Below are 13,901 nucleotides of genomic sequence, written 5' to 3' on the forward strand. Positions count from 1 at the left end.
TTGATAAGGTTCCCCATGGTAGGCTTATGCGGAAAGTCAGGAGACATGGGATAGTGGGAAGTTTGGCCAGTTGAATAGAGAACTGGCTAACCGGTCGAAGTCAGAGAGTGGTAGTAGATGGTAAATATTCAGCCTGGAGCCCAGTTACAAGTGGAGTTCCGCAAGGATCAGTCCTGGGTCCTCTGCTGTTTGTAATTTTTATTAATGATTTGGAAGAGGGAGTCGAAGGGTGGGTCAGTACATTTGCAGACGATACGAAGATTGGTGGAGTTGTGGATAGTTGGAGGGCTGTTGTCAGCTGCAAAGGGACTTAGATATGATGCAGAGCTGGGTTGAGGAGTGGCAGATGGAGTTCAACCCTGTGAGAATGCAGAATACAGGGTTGATGGTAGGGTTCTTAGTAAGGTGGAGGAGCAGAGGGATCTTGGGACCTATGTTCATAGATCTTTGAAAGTTGCCACTCAGATGGATAGAGCTTGTAAGAAGGCCTATTGCGTATTAGCGTTCATTAGCAGAGGGATTGAATTCAAGAGTCGTGAGGTGATGTTGCAGCTGTATAGGACCTTGGTAAGGCCACATTTGGAGTACTGTGTGCAGTTCTGGTCACCTCATTTTAGGAAAGATGTGGAAGCTTTGGAAAGGGTGCAGAGGAGATTTACCAGGATGTTGCCTGGAATGGAGAATAGGTCGTATGAGGATAGGTTAAGAGTGCTAGACCTTTTTTTCATTGGAACGGCGAAGGATAAGGGGTGACTTGATAGAGGTTTATAAGATGATCAGGGAAATAGATAGAGTAGACAGTCAGAGACTTTATCCCCGTGTACAACAGAGTGTTACAAGGGGACATAAATTTAAGGTGAAGGGTGGAAAGTATAGGGGGGATGTCAGGAGTAGGTTCTTTACCCAGAGAGTGGTGGGGGCATGGAATGCGCTGCCTGTGGGAGTGACAGAGTCAGAATCATTGGTGACCTTTAAGCGGCAATTGGATAGGTACATGGTTAGGTGCTTAAGCTAGGACAAATGTTCGGCACGACATCGTGGGCCGAAGGGCCTGTTCTGTGCTGTATTGTTCTATGTTCTAGATGCAATAAATTACAGCCGGTTTACTCAACAAGACTCTTGTTAGACCAGAAAATAGTTACCCTCACACATATTGGACCACTTAAGCTCTTAGAGAACCCACAACTTATGGTGGCAGCACATACACTTTCTGATTTGGATTTGCTTTTCTTCTGTACAAAGTGCAGTAATGTTTTTTTCCTCATGTGAATAACTGTTGGATACTAAGAGGTAGGTCTTGTGCAGCCAGTGGCAATGCCAAATAAAATTGCATTTTGCATAAAATGCAAGAAGAATAGAAAAAAATCATCAAAATACAAATTCTCAGTGACTTAAAACCTCGTTGCCTATAACCGTTCAAAATTCATGCTAATCCATCAATGGTGCAGATGCAGGAACATATCTATGAGGGAGGAAAACATCCCAAAACAGAATTTCATGTCTATCCATAATTCAAGAAAGCAGAATAAATTGGTGTTACTCCATTGTTATGTCAAAGTGTCACAGGAAATTCATGTTTTTCCATTTCTTATTGGCATAAGGATGTCATTGGCTAGGTCAATACTTACTGTGCATCCGTAGTTACCCTGGAGAAGGTGGTCTTGAGCTACCTTCTTCAACTGTTGGGTTACCCACTGTGCTGTGAGGGAGTTTTGACCAAGTGACATTGTTGGAATGCTACTGTACTTCCAGCTTAGAAAGATATATAGCTTTGAGAGGAACTTGCAGATTGTAGTGTTCCCAAGCATCTATTGCCTTTGTCTGAGGAGGTGATGGGTTTGGAATGTACGGTAAGAGCTTTGCTGATTTGCTGCACTGCATGTTGTAGATGGTAAACATTGCTGGGAGAAGTCAAGATTGCAGATGCTAGAGAGTCAGAGTTTAAAAAGTGTGGCCTTGGAGCACTCCTAGTAAATTCAAATCTTTTTACTTGCAGTTTTTAAGTGATATTTGAAATCAGTAGGTCTGAACTTTTAAATATGTTGAATCATAGTGAGAGCAGTCAATCAGTGGCTATTGCTGATAAAACTGGAGAATGGATACTTAATCCTAAGTTCACTATAATAATAACTGATATGTAATTTAAACAAACAGTACAGCAGGTCAGGCAGCATCTGAGGAGCAGGAGAATCAACTTTGAGGCGTAAGCCCTTCATTAGGAACGTGGAGGGGGAAAGGGGGGCTGAGAGATAAAGAGCAGGGTGGGGGTGAGGCTTGGGGGAAGGCAATAGCTGGATGTAGGTGAGAGACATTGCTACCGATCTACATATGTGGTGAAGGTGGAAAATAGGGTGTCAATCAACAAGACTTGTCCTGAATGGTATTGAACTTCTTGAGCATTGTTGGAGTAGCACTCATTCAGGCAAGTGAGGAGTATTCAGTCACACTCCTGACTTGTGCTTCTAATAACTCATGGGCAATCCTGTCTCTGAAAAGTTCTAATGTCTTGCATAAAGCGCACCAATACTTTGGCGTTTCAAAGCACAGGTATTGTCCTTATCAGAAAGAAATGTACTCATTGGAGACTTTTACATCTCAGTGAAGTTTGGATGTGCGGACAGTGCGCTCTTGTTATGATAAATACATCCTACATAAATATTATAATTTAATAGTTTTCATAAACAATTGAAAATCGGCTCTTACCACTTAAATATTTTGTGGCAGCACTGGGGGCGCTCTAAGCCTGATTGAGGGGAAGCGATGTGTTTAGAAATGTGTAGGAAATTGTAATCATCATCAGGAAGGGGGCTGAGACTGAGTGGCAACTTATCCAAGTGGGTTACGTTGAAGAGGAGTTCAGGAATAAAACAGGAGTCCAAAGCTTTTGCAAACACACGAAAGAAAGGAACCACATTCATCACAGTAGTGCAGCGTTGTATTGTGTCCGCAAAGGGATTGTTTTTTTAAAGCGAAACCTCTTCATTCATTTATCAGATACAAAAGAGGATCATAAATTTGTTACTTTCACAAATTCCTTAGTTTACACATTCCACAGCCAACTTTTCCTTTCTGGACGAAGTTTTGGACTGAAGTTGCTGAAACAAAAGTACGGAGTGTAGGAATAGGTGGAACGTCCGGGATAGGAATACCGTAGGCGAGAGACTCTTTAAAAAAGTTATTTAAACATTTCGGCTGCGGATTTTACAACGGTCCCACACATGCAGAGCTACAAATACGACAAAGCTATGCCTGCCGACAACCGAAATGGTGGGAATTCAACTCTGAATAATAAGGATCACAAGAAAGTCATGTTAATCTGCTTGGATCTGTTTTGCTTACTTCTCGGTGAGTGCATTTTAGAAGCAACTATATTGCAAGTAGTACTCCATGCCGTGTTGTGTTTACATATTGTCAGGGGCAGGCAGGAGGTGTTGCCACTGTTCTCTAAATGTTGCTACAAAGTAAATCAAAGAATTTTTCGAAAATGATAAAACTAGCTGAGTTTAAACTCTATTTAACTACTGGTTCACGCGAAAATGCATTGCACATGTACTCGTGATCAATTACATTTATACAGATACTTTTTTCACATTTGACCGATGCTTCACTCACAAGTCATCGATTTTATGAGCACGAGTATAAGTACATGCCCTCTTAAAGGGGCAACAGAAACCAGTAGAATGTTTTACATAGTGAAGTTTTACATTTGATAGTATAATTTGCCCTTTTCTAATTTGTGGGCATCCTTTGTAGACTGCTATGCACCTCCTATATAAACACAGACCCGATATCTGTATTTGTAGTCATGCCTATGCAGAATTGAATCGTGCAGTACACCCAAAACAGATGTGACCCCGTTTCATTGTATATTCAGGCATGGTGTTTATAAACTCCATATTCTATATTTTATAAAGAGTCAAAGAGGAATCGGCAGGAATAAATTTTATGGTGAAAATTCAAGATATATTCACAAATCCAAGTTTAACCCTTTAGGAAGATGGCATTATTTCGTAAAGTAGCATCATTACAATTGCTAACGACACTTTATCTGGATACCTGTGTGATTGTACTAAGATGGCAAGATGCAGTTGAGATTTAAAGACAATATGCTACCGTTACCAGGTTGCATACATAACCATACCAAGCTACCATGAGCTCTGATTATTTTGCCTACAGCCAATTAGACATTTTACATGAATATCTAAATTTGGATTATTCCTTTCTCTGATAGTTCATCACGAAATGTAGAACGTCAGTGAGAAATCATGGTGAAACAGTAAAGTTGACTTTGAACTATAATAATATTTGGCTCTTTAAACTGCTATATGACCACATAGTGCCTGAATCTAAATATTGACTACTGAATAAGAGGGAACTGACTTTAACATTTAGTAATATTCTAACTTTTAAACCTACATACGAACTCCTAATAAATTCAAATCTTTTTACTTGCAGTTTTAAAGTGTTATTTGAAGTCAGTAGGTCTGAACTTTTAAAAGTGTTGAATCTTAGTGAGAGCAGTGAATCACTGGCTACTGCTGATAAAACTGGAGAATGGATACTTAATCCTAAATTCACTTTAATAATATGTAATTTAAACAAACAGCTTTATCTGTACTACTAATACATATAATGCCATACAAAGCTACATGAAGTTCCTGGTTATAAGCATATTTTAACAATTTTGTCAATGGTGTAGCCAGACTATGGATCTACATTAAACAACACTTTTTTCCCCCCCAGACCCAAACTCCTGTGACACATTTACTATAATTGCATTCTATTACGTTTCTAAACCTAGTCAGAGCCTGGAGGGTACTACCATGCTTCTTGTGTTTTGATATTGTTTGGATTTTTGTATGGTTAGTACAATAAGCCAAACATTTTATCTAATTTTGAAGCCTGTAGGTTTGTAGTACAACAATTGCAGGGGCATGATTTGTAAATAGAAATCTGGGATGATGAGCAGTAATTTTTGTAAACTGCAATCAATTAGTAGTCTGATGTGCAAATTGTACGACTTGAACACTTATTTGAGATTCGAGAGCAGACTGCAACCAAAAACATCTGTTTATGAAAATGTTGCTTTTGGTGTGTCAACCTTCTGAACTTACGCCATCAAGTAGGGTGCCTCTAATGGCACAGTGGTAGTGTTTCTGTCTCTGGACCAGAAGTCCACCCTGCTTCACAGGTGTGTCAATAGCATGTATGAACAGGTTGGTAAAAATAGTTTTAAAATGAAGTTTTGCATTTGATTGTTTAACTTGCCATCAAGTAGTACAGTGTTTTGCAGAGGCCTTTACTGGTGGCCTTGGATGGTGTTTTACCACAACAATTAAGTTGTTCCCACAAAATTTCAATTGGAAATTAAAAGCAAAAACCTCTGGCTTGGGAACCATCTCTGCGTATGTATAATTCATTTGCTGTCACTCATTATTTGGTGTGATCGGTTTTTGTGATTAGGCAATTACTTATCTTTTTTCCCATGATGCAATCCGTGTTATGGAGGGCTGACTAGAAATAGAGTTGCCAGATAACTTATCAGTTAGCAGTCTCCAATAATATAACTCTAGTTGTTTAACTGTTGAGGGGAGGTGGGGGAGGAAAAGGGAGAGAGAGACACACACATATACTATAAATTTTAACAAAATTATAAGCATATAGGAGCTTGATATTGAGATACTGTATGGGTCCAGTTCTGCATTAGTGCGTAATGAAGCCATTTAAATTGGGAAAGTGCTCTCAGGTATACCTAACATAATACTAATGAGAAAGAGCAAAGGATCAACAAATATATACAGATTGAAAGATTTGCTTTAATGTAGTTAGGACAAAATTGTTTCTCTTTGTTCTTGGAAGGACCAAGTTTTGTTGCTGTGATAAGCGGAAACTATTTCTTTTATCTTGTGCTTTAATTGGTGGTACTCAAAGTAAACGTTTTTAAAGATCTCTTTACAGAAAGGATTGAGAAAAGGTCTTTATTTATAATTTCTATTCAAATTATTACAGTTTGATTTCTCATGATGGCGCGTTAATGTTCTCACTTCTAACACAAAACAGTTCATGGGTAAGATTGTCACTGAGAGCCAGTGATTTGTCCTTAAAGGGAATATTACTTAATATTCATTGCCCAACTGGAAGGCACAGTATAGCTGTGAAAATCTAAAATAATACGACATTTGTCTTTAAACATAGTGCAGTAGTTTTCATCACTTTGCTACCATTGAGGTCACACTGTCAAATACTTAGATGTGGATTTTGTGTGGACATTGTCTACTTAGCATCAATCACTGATCTGATGGAATAATGTGAAACATTTTTTCAGTCAAGTTCATTATACTGTATATTCCATTGAGTGAATTTTATCAAAACCACAAATGTTTGGTATAAATCGTAGGTTATTAGTCTAATATCAGAAACTGAGGGTGTTTACTCAGATGACTGCATTGCTATGGCACCGCATCATTTTCATGTAATCAGACTCAATTATCAAAGCTGAAATTCCTCTCACCAATCAATCCAATGGCTTGATGCCATCAGATTCTTCCATGTGTTAACCAATAGTTCTGGGAAAGTGAGGCTAAAATTGGTATGCGGCTGCTAGCAGTGTACTTGAGGCTGTCATGTGGATATCTTTACACAGAAATAGCCACACTGGTAATAGAAAAACTGTTTTAACTATCTGAAGCTTCTTCCAATTTCATTAAATGATACAACTATTCGTAAGAATTCTGTCAAGTAGCTACCTTTTTTTTGAATCGAGGGGGCAGGCAGGAAAGAGGAATTAAAGCTGCAATTAGATCAGCAATGATCTTATTGAGTGGTACAACAGGTTAGAGCGGCCACATAGTTTACTTTTCATACTTCTGATGATCTTTTGATTTGGGACTTATTGCTTTTGAAAAAGGTATATGGAGGAAAAAGCTCCTCAATAACTATTCAGTCATCTTTTCACTAATTCTGATATATACAGATCTAAGACTTCATGAGTCTTTCTAATCCATTTCACATGAAGATGGCAGTTTTTATCTTAAATTTGGATCCAGCAATTCCTAATAACACTAAATGAAGGGCAACTTCAAAAATCTTTTGGTGACCAATTTTAGGCCAAAAGTTAACTCATCCTGGTGCGAACCTTCAAATGTTCATTTGTTTTAATAAATATTCTGCTTCTGACCTTTACTATAAATCACTAGCAAAACTGATATGCTTATTACAAGTTTGATACTGACACCATGTTGAGCAGACTATAAATTAGTTTCTAATGTGAAAGACCCTGAATATGTTAAGCAGTAAAGCTTTCCAGCTGTGGTATGCTTAGGAGTAATGACAGCTGAAGTCATACATATCAATTACTCTATTCATTAGTCTAATTTCACTGTAATATGTTAGCAGAAGTGAAAAATGGAGTAACAGTAGTGAAGCTGATGGTGCATAATGACATGATTCACTATTACAGGTGGCAGTGGTACTCTGTAAGTGCTATTCAGAAAAACTTGATCACCTGAAAACGTGATGGTATGAATAGCTTAAATGTAAGCAATTATTTCATATTTTTTCTAGTTCTTCTGCATGTCTTGCCTGTACTCAACATATCTTTTTCCAGGTATCTTATCGATGACTCTTAGAAATCTCAATGTGAAACAGAAGAAAAAGTGAACAATTGAGCCCCTTGAGCCTGCTGTACCATTCAATAAGATCATGGTTGATCTGCTTGTGTTTTGAATTTCACATTCTTATCTAATCCTGATAACCCTAGATTTCCCTGCCTAACAAAAATCGATCCACACAAACATAGATAATGCTGGACAAACTCAGCAGGTCTGACAGCATCTTTAGAGGAGTCATTACCAGACTTGAAGCACTAACTCTGTTTTTTCTATCTCCGCAGATGCAACCAGACCGTGTGAGTTTCTCCAGAATTATCTGTTTGTTTCAGATTTCCAGCACTCGCAGTATTTTGCCTTTGTAAAATTCTGTCCATCTCTGTATTCAAAATGTTCAATGACCCTAATTTATGCCATTGAGGTGGAGAGTTCGAAAGTCACAATTGTTTCCAAGATAAATGTTTTTCTCTCATCTCCATTCTGAAAGAGCAACTCCTCATTTTTAAATAGTGCTAGCTAGTTTTGGACTGATCCACAAGAGAAAAAGTCTTTTTCACATCCACCTTGTCAAGGTTATTCAGGATCTTATCCATTTTAGTTAAATCACCACTCATTCTTCTAAACTCCGGTGTAAACAAGTCTGGTCTGTCTAAACTATTCTCATAAAACAACTCATTCAGCTATAATCCACGTACCAATCTAGTAGATATTTTCTGAACTGTCTCTTTTTACATCCTTCCATAAATAATGAGACTAAAACTGCACACAGTACTTGAATCAGCGTCTCACTGATAGCCCTATATGACTGAAACAACATCTTTTATGTTCAATTCTTCATAATGAAAGGTAACCTTTTTGATTACATGCTGTACCTGCATTCCAACCTTTTGTGACTAATGCACCAGAACACTTAATGCCCTCTGCACCTCAAATTCTGCAATCCTTCTCCATTTAAGAAATATTCTATTTTCTTCATTATTCTTGTCAAAGTAAACAATTTGACATTTTTCCACATTTCACTCCACCTCTTAGATTTTTTTGCCTACTTGGTCAACCTATATCCATTTGCAACCTCATTTTTGCTTCTTCACATTGTACTTTCTTACCCACCTTGGTGTCATCTGTGATTTTTAGTGATCATGTCTTCATAATGCTCATCTAAGTCACTAATGTACGTTGTAAAAATTTGAAGCCCCAGCTCCTGAGGAACTCCACTTGTCATTCTGTCAAGTGGATGAAAACCCATTTATGTATACTTGCTGTCTTCTGCCAGCTAGACAATCTTCTATCCATGCTAGTATGTTATCACTTACACTGTGAACTTTTCTTTTCTGTAATAACCTTTGACGTGGTACAAATTGATGTATTAAATGCCCTTTAAAAATCTAAGTACATCACAGGCTCCCCACTGTCCAGAACATGTTAGTCCTTCAAAGAACCCTGAAAGATTGGTGAAGCATGATTCCTCTTTGACGAAAACATGCTAACTCTTCCTTATTATTTTGAGTTTTTCTAAGTGCACAAATATAATCTCTTTAATGATCAGTTCTAACACCTTTGCCATGGAAGACATGAAGTCAGTTAGCTGATGGATTCCTCTTTTCTGCCTCGTCCCTCTTTGACTAAAGGGATTATATTTGCTGCTCTCTGGCCTGATGGAAATTTTCCTGAATCTATGGAATTTTAAAACATTAACACCATTGCATCCGATATTTTATAGAAACAGTCTTTCAGACACTAGGATAAAGTCCACCCAACCCAGAAACTTTATTGGTTTGCTGTGTAGCACCTCTCTTGTGATTGTAATTTCACTAAGTTACTCTCTCCTTTCCAATCTGTGATTCCCAGCTATGCCTGGAATGTTGTTCGTATCGTCTACATTGAAGATAAAAACAAAATTTCATCTGCCAATTCTTTTTTATTCACTATTAACTCCATGTTGTCACTCTCTAGACAAACATTCATTTTACTTCCTCTTTTCCTTTTTAAATATGTATAGAAACTCTTGCAATCAGTTTTTACATTCCTAGCTAGCTTCCTCTCATACTCTGATTTTTCTTTCCTTCCGATTAACCTTTTAGTTATTCTCTGTCATTCTTTATATTCTGGCCAATCATCTGACCTGTGCAGTTTGTTACATTTTTGGAGAATTATATGTTTTTTTCCTTAAGTTTGAAACTTTCTCAAACTCCTTTAGTTAACCATGGATGGTGTGTACTCTCTTTATTCTTAAACATGCTGTCCCTTTATCATGAACACTCCATATTTCTTTGTCTGAGATTGTGGATATGGTTGAGGGAGTTGGTGGGGAGGCAACAAAGGGGTGGTTCATATGTGGATGCCTAAGCTTTAACAATGTTTATGCCAAGCTTTGAATCGGGACCTCTCTCATGTGAGGCAGACAGCAGTATCACTACACCACAGAAACATGGCACAACAAAGCTTCCAAAAGTCAAAAGGTGAAAGGGAATTGAACAAATTTTGTTGAGTTTGTTTTTAATTTTATTAATCCCTCACTGCTGAGTTACTGTCCATGACATAGGAACTGGATTCAAAAAAGACACCGAACATGATAGTACAAGAAAGATAAATTAAGTATCCTGGTATTACTCTGGCTGTGTATGAATCTTCTCATCAATTTCCTTAAGTCAATTCCCATCAGCAGTCCATTATCGTTTACTGGAATCTGTTTGAAACAATCAGAATAAGATAATTTAATTGGTGCAAGGGTGTTTTAAATCTATATTAAAGAAAACTTTGGGAATTTAGGAGACATTTCTTTAGTTGGAATGGTTAGAATGAGGAACTTGTTACCACATTGAGTAGTTCAGACAAATAATGTTGATGCATTTAGGGGAAACTAGCTAAACACATGGAAATAGGAATATAAGTTTAGATTAATAGGTTAGATGAAAAATAGAGGAGAGAAGCTTGTGTAGAGCATAAATATTTGCATGGACCTATGGGGTGGGGATGGGCAAAGGCTTTTTTATGTTGTAAATGTTTTATAATATTTTCTAATTTTGTAAAAGGAGAGTAACATCAACTTCATATTACTATTTGTTGCATAAAAATGCATTTTCAGTGTTACAGATTCAATAAACGTACATGGATTCCAGTAGAAATTATACCTGCAGAAAGAATTTTCATAGAATTTGTTGAAGTTTGTCACAAAAATATCACATAATTGTTACATTATAAATGGATGCATTAAGCTTCAGTAACACAAAATGATGGAAAAACTCAGCAGTTCTGGCAGAATCTGTGAAGACAGAAGAAGTTAACATTTTAAGTCCAGCATGTCTCCTCTTCACCAGATTTGGAAACGTTAACTCAGTTTCTGTCTACATAGATGCTGCCAGACTTGCTGAGTTTCTCCCAGCATTCTTTGTTTATTTCAGATTGCCAGTATTCGTAACATTTTGCTTTTATTCAAATAAAGTTCAGTGACTATTACAAGCACAAAAATCAAATTTTGAAGTCACTTATTTCCAGCACAACTTAAATTTAATTGTGAAACATGTAAAATACTTTTACAAAGGTGCACATTTCTGATATTCTTTCTGTACAAGAAGTGTGAAATTAATTGGTGAATGCTTCTTATTCCATATTGCCTGTGGTCTAAGCCCTGAGTCGAGTCTGGAATTATTTTGATAAGGTTCTTCACAATGATGGTTACAATTAATAACATTACTTTGGCAGTAAAATGCAGCTTGTCTTCCTCTGAAGTGCAAAACTGTATTGCCTGGACAATTGCTGTAGAGGTCAGAGCTAATTAGTGAGTAATTGATCAACTGGTTTTTTTTTGCAGAAACTGATTGGTAGAATTCTAGGGACCTGTCAATCGCTTAGCGGTCCCAATTGCTTGCATTAAGTTGGCTCTGAAACACTACCTCTCACTTCTCTTGTTATTTCTCTGAGACACTAGAGGCAGTCTAATGTTGTAAAGGTCCATACTAATCAATAACACTAGGTTGGTTTCTATCAAATATTGATGGGATTTCAAAAGACTGAAAGTACATGTTGAATATATCTGTCTACCTTTTCTAAGAGCGCAGCTCTGAAATAAATGTCACTTTGTTACGTATTGCCAAAAATTGTTATGAACTTTTCCATTAATTTTGCATGGGTGAGTCTGAATCTTCAAAGTTAACAATTTTTTTAAATCATAGAAATATTGCTAATTTTAAAACTAAAAAGCAGTCTCTTTAAGGTATTTGTTTCAAGCAAAGTTTGATTTAGAGACAACTGTGGGAACAGGATCCTTTTGGATGTTCAAGGCTGAGATAGATTCTTCATCAGCAGAGGAATCAAGTGTTATGGGAAAAGGGCAGGAAAGAGAATGTGAGGAATGTCAGATCAGCCATGATTCTGTTGAATGGTGGAGTAGACTTGAGGGGCCAAAAGGCTTACTCCTGTTCTTATTTCTTATGGCCTTGTTATGTAAGTACAAAAGAAAGAGGCTATGTTGAATCATGTTCTGGATCATGTGTTGTCAGTTGATTAAGTTTTGTCTTTTTAAATACCTGAACTGTTTGATCATTTGACAGTGTCCCTCTCCTCAGGAATTACTTGTCCTGTAAACTCAGGTTCCATTTCAGGATTGGGATGCATAACAGAGGCTGATACTTCACTGCAACACAGAAAAATATGTTGTAATGTTGGAAGTGCAGTTGAGATGTTAAGTTAAAGCTTTGCATAAATATTTAACTGAGATCATAGGACATTTCGGAAATATTCTAGGTTACACATTCCTTTCTCAAACAATATTACAGAAAATGGTTTAATGCTAATCGATTTTAATGGCTGTTTCTGAGGCCTGTTATTTGGAGTTTGCCATATTTGCTTCCATAGCAGCAATGAATGAACTTTAAAAATAAATTGTTATCATTTAAGTGCTTTGAGATTCATTGAAGATATGATAAGATACTTTTTAAAAAATGAGTTAGTTCATTTTTCTTAAAATTCTAAAAATCTGTGCAAGAAATCTTTTCAAACTCTGCAGAAATTAGACATGGGCGCATGGCGGCACGGTGGCACAGTGGTTAGCACTGCTGCCTCACAGCGCCAGCGACCCGGGTTCAATTCCCAACTCAGGCGACTGACTGTGTGGAGTTTGCACATTCTCCCCGTGTCTGCGTGGGTTTCCTCCGGGTGCTCCGGTTTCCTCCCACATTCCAAAGATGTGCGATTCAGGTGAATTGGCCATGCTAAATTGCCCGTAGTGTTAGGTAAGGGGTAAATGTAGGGGTATGGGTGGATTGCGCTTCGGCGGGTCGGTGTGGACTTGTTGGGCCGAAGGGCCTGTTTCCACACTGTAAATAATCTAATCTAATCTAATCTTTCCTGGTGTGGTAAGTCAAATCACCATTGCAGCTGCTGATCGGCGGAACACACACCAAGGTCATAGGAAAATCTCAAATATTCTTTGTCAAGATATGACCATGCTATTAGGAATGAAAGCTTTTTTTGAAATAAAGCAATATTTGAGTTATCCTGCAAATATCCAAAAGTATTGCAAAGAATAGTTTGAGTTTTCACTGGGTTAAGAAAGTTTCAACTTGTTTTTGAGTTGATTGTATGTTTGTGAATAGAGTTTTTGAAAGATTTCAAAGACCGTAAGATCTGTATGGATGGTTACAGATAATGATGCATTTATGAGAACGAAAGTGTAGGTTTCTTATGCAATTAGGAGGGCCTCTCATGTCAAATACAATTATGTATGAAAGCTTGATTGTTTTTGACAGCCTCTGAGTTACTGATTGCTCTGCTTATTAGCAAATTGTTGTTTTGGAATAGCCTTTTTCTCTATTTTCTATGCTCATTAGTACACTCTGATGATTTACATTTGCCTGCCCGTAAAAATAATACTTTTTGTATTAAAGGCATTTATGTCCTATTCCCATACTTTCAGTTATAATTGTGAGTTGCAAATTAATCCAATTAGATTGGAGTCCAGAGCAGACCTCTTTTAGTACATAGCCTTGTTTGACTAACACACTTAAATTACTGTTGGAGTTTTGATGATATTGCAAGTTAATCAGCATTTCGATAGAAGAGACCAAATTTTCATCGAAGTGTGGAGGTACATTCTAGTGTGTGAATAGTCATATTTGACAATTTTTGCAAAGAAATCCAATTTGTCCTTCCATTCCTTATTCCACACTATTTACCTCTGTGTCCCATCTTTTCTTTGGGAATACCCAGTGTGCAAAATGCATTGGTTCCCTGTTTGAAATGGGGGCAAAAATTGGATTTTCTCTAACATATAATTTCTGTTCAGTGGTGCAGATT

The 13,901-nt window shown here is 37.3% G+C and overlaps 1 protein-coding gene across 2 annotated transcripts in view; it reads left to right on the forward strand.

Annotated features, from left to right (window-relative positions):
* The first annotated feature begins 2,842 nt into the window (after positions 1 to 2,842).
* plpp3 (phospholipid phosphatase 3) overlaps positions 2,843 to 13,901 on the forward strand; it is a 152,735-nt gene continuing 141,676 nt past the window's right edge. For both annotated transcript variants that reach the window (XM_060829859.1, XM_060829858.1), the window contains exon 1: positions 2,843 to 3,345. In XM_060829859.1, coding sequence (XP_060685842.1) covers positions 3,219 to 3,345 — 127 coding nt within the window. In that variant the 5' untranslated portion in view covers positions 2,843 to 3,218. The remainder of the gene's footprint in view (positions 3,346 to 13,901) is intronic.

This window comes from Hemiscyllium ocellatum, chromosome 9 (genome assembly GCF_020745735.1).
Source record: "Hemiscyllium ocellatum isolate sHemOce1 chromosome 9, sHemOce1.pat.X.cur, whole genome shotgun sequence".
Classification (NCBI taxonomy): domain Eukaryota; kingdom Metazoa; phylum Chordata; class Chondrichthyes; order Orectolobiformes; family Hemiscylliidae; genus Hemiscyllium; species Hemiscyllium ocellatum.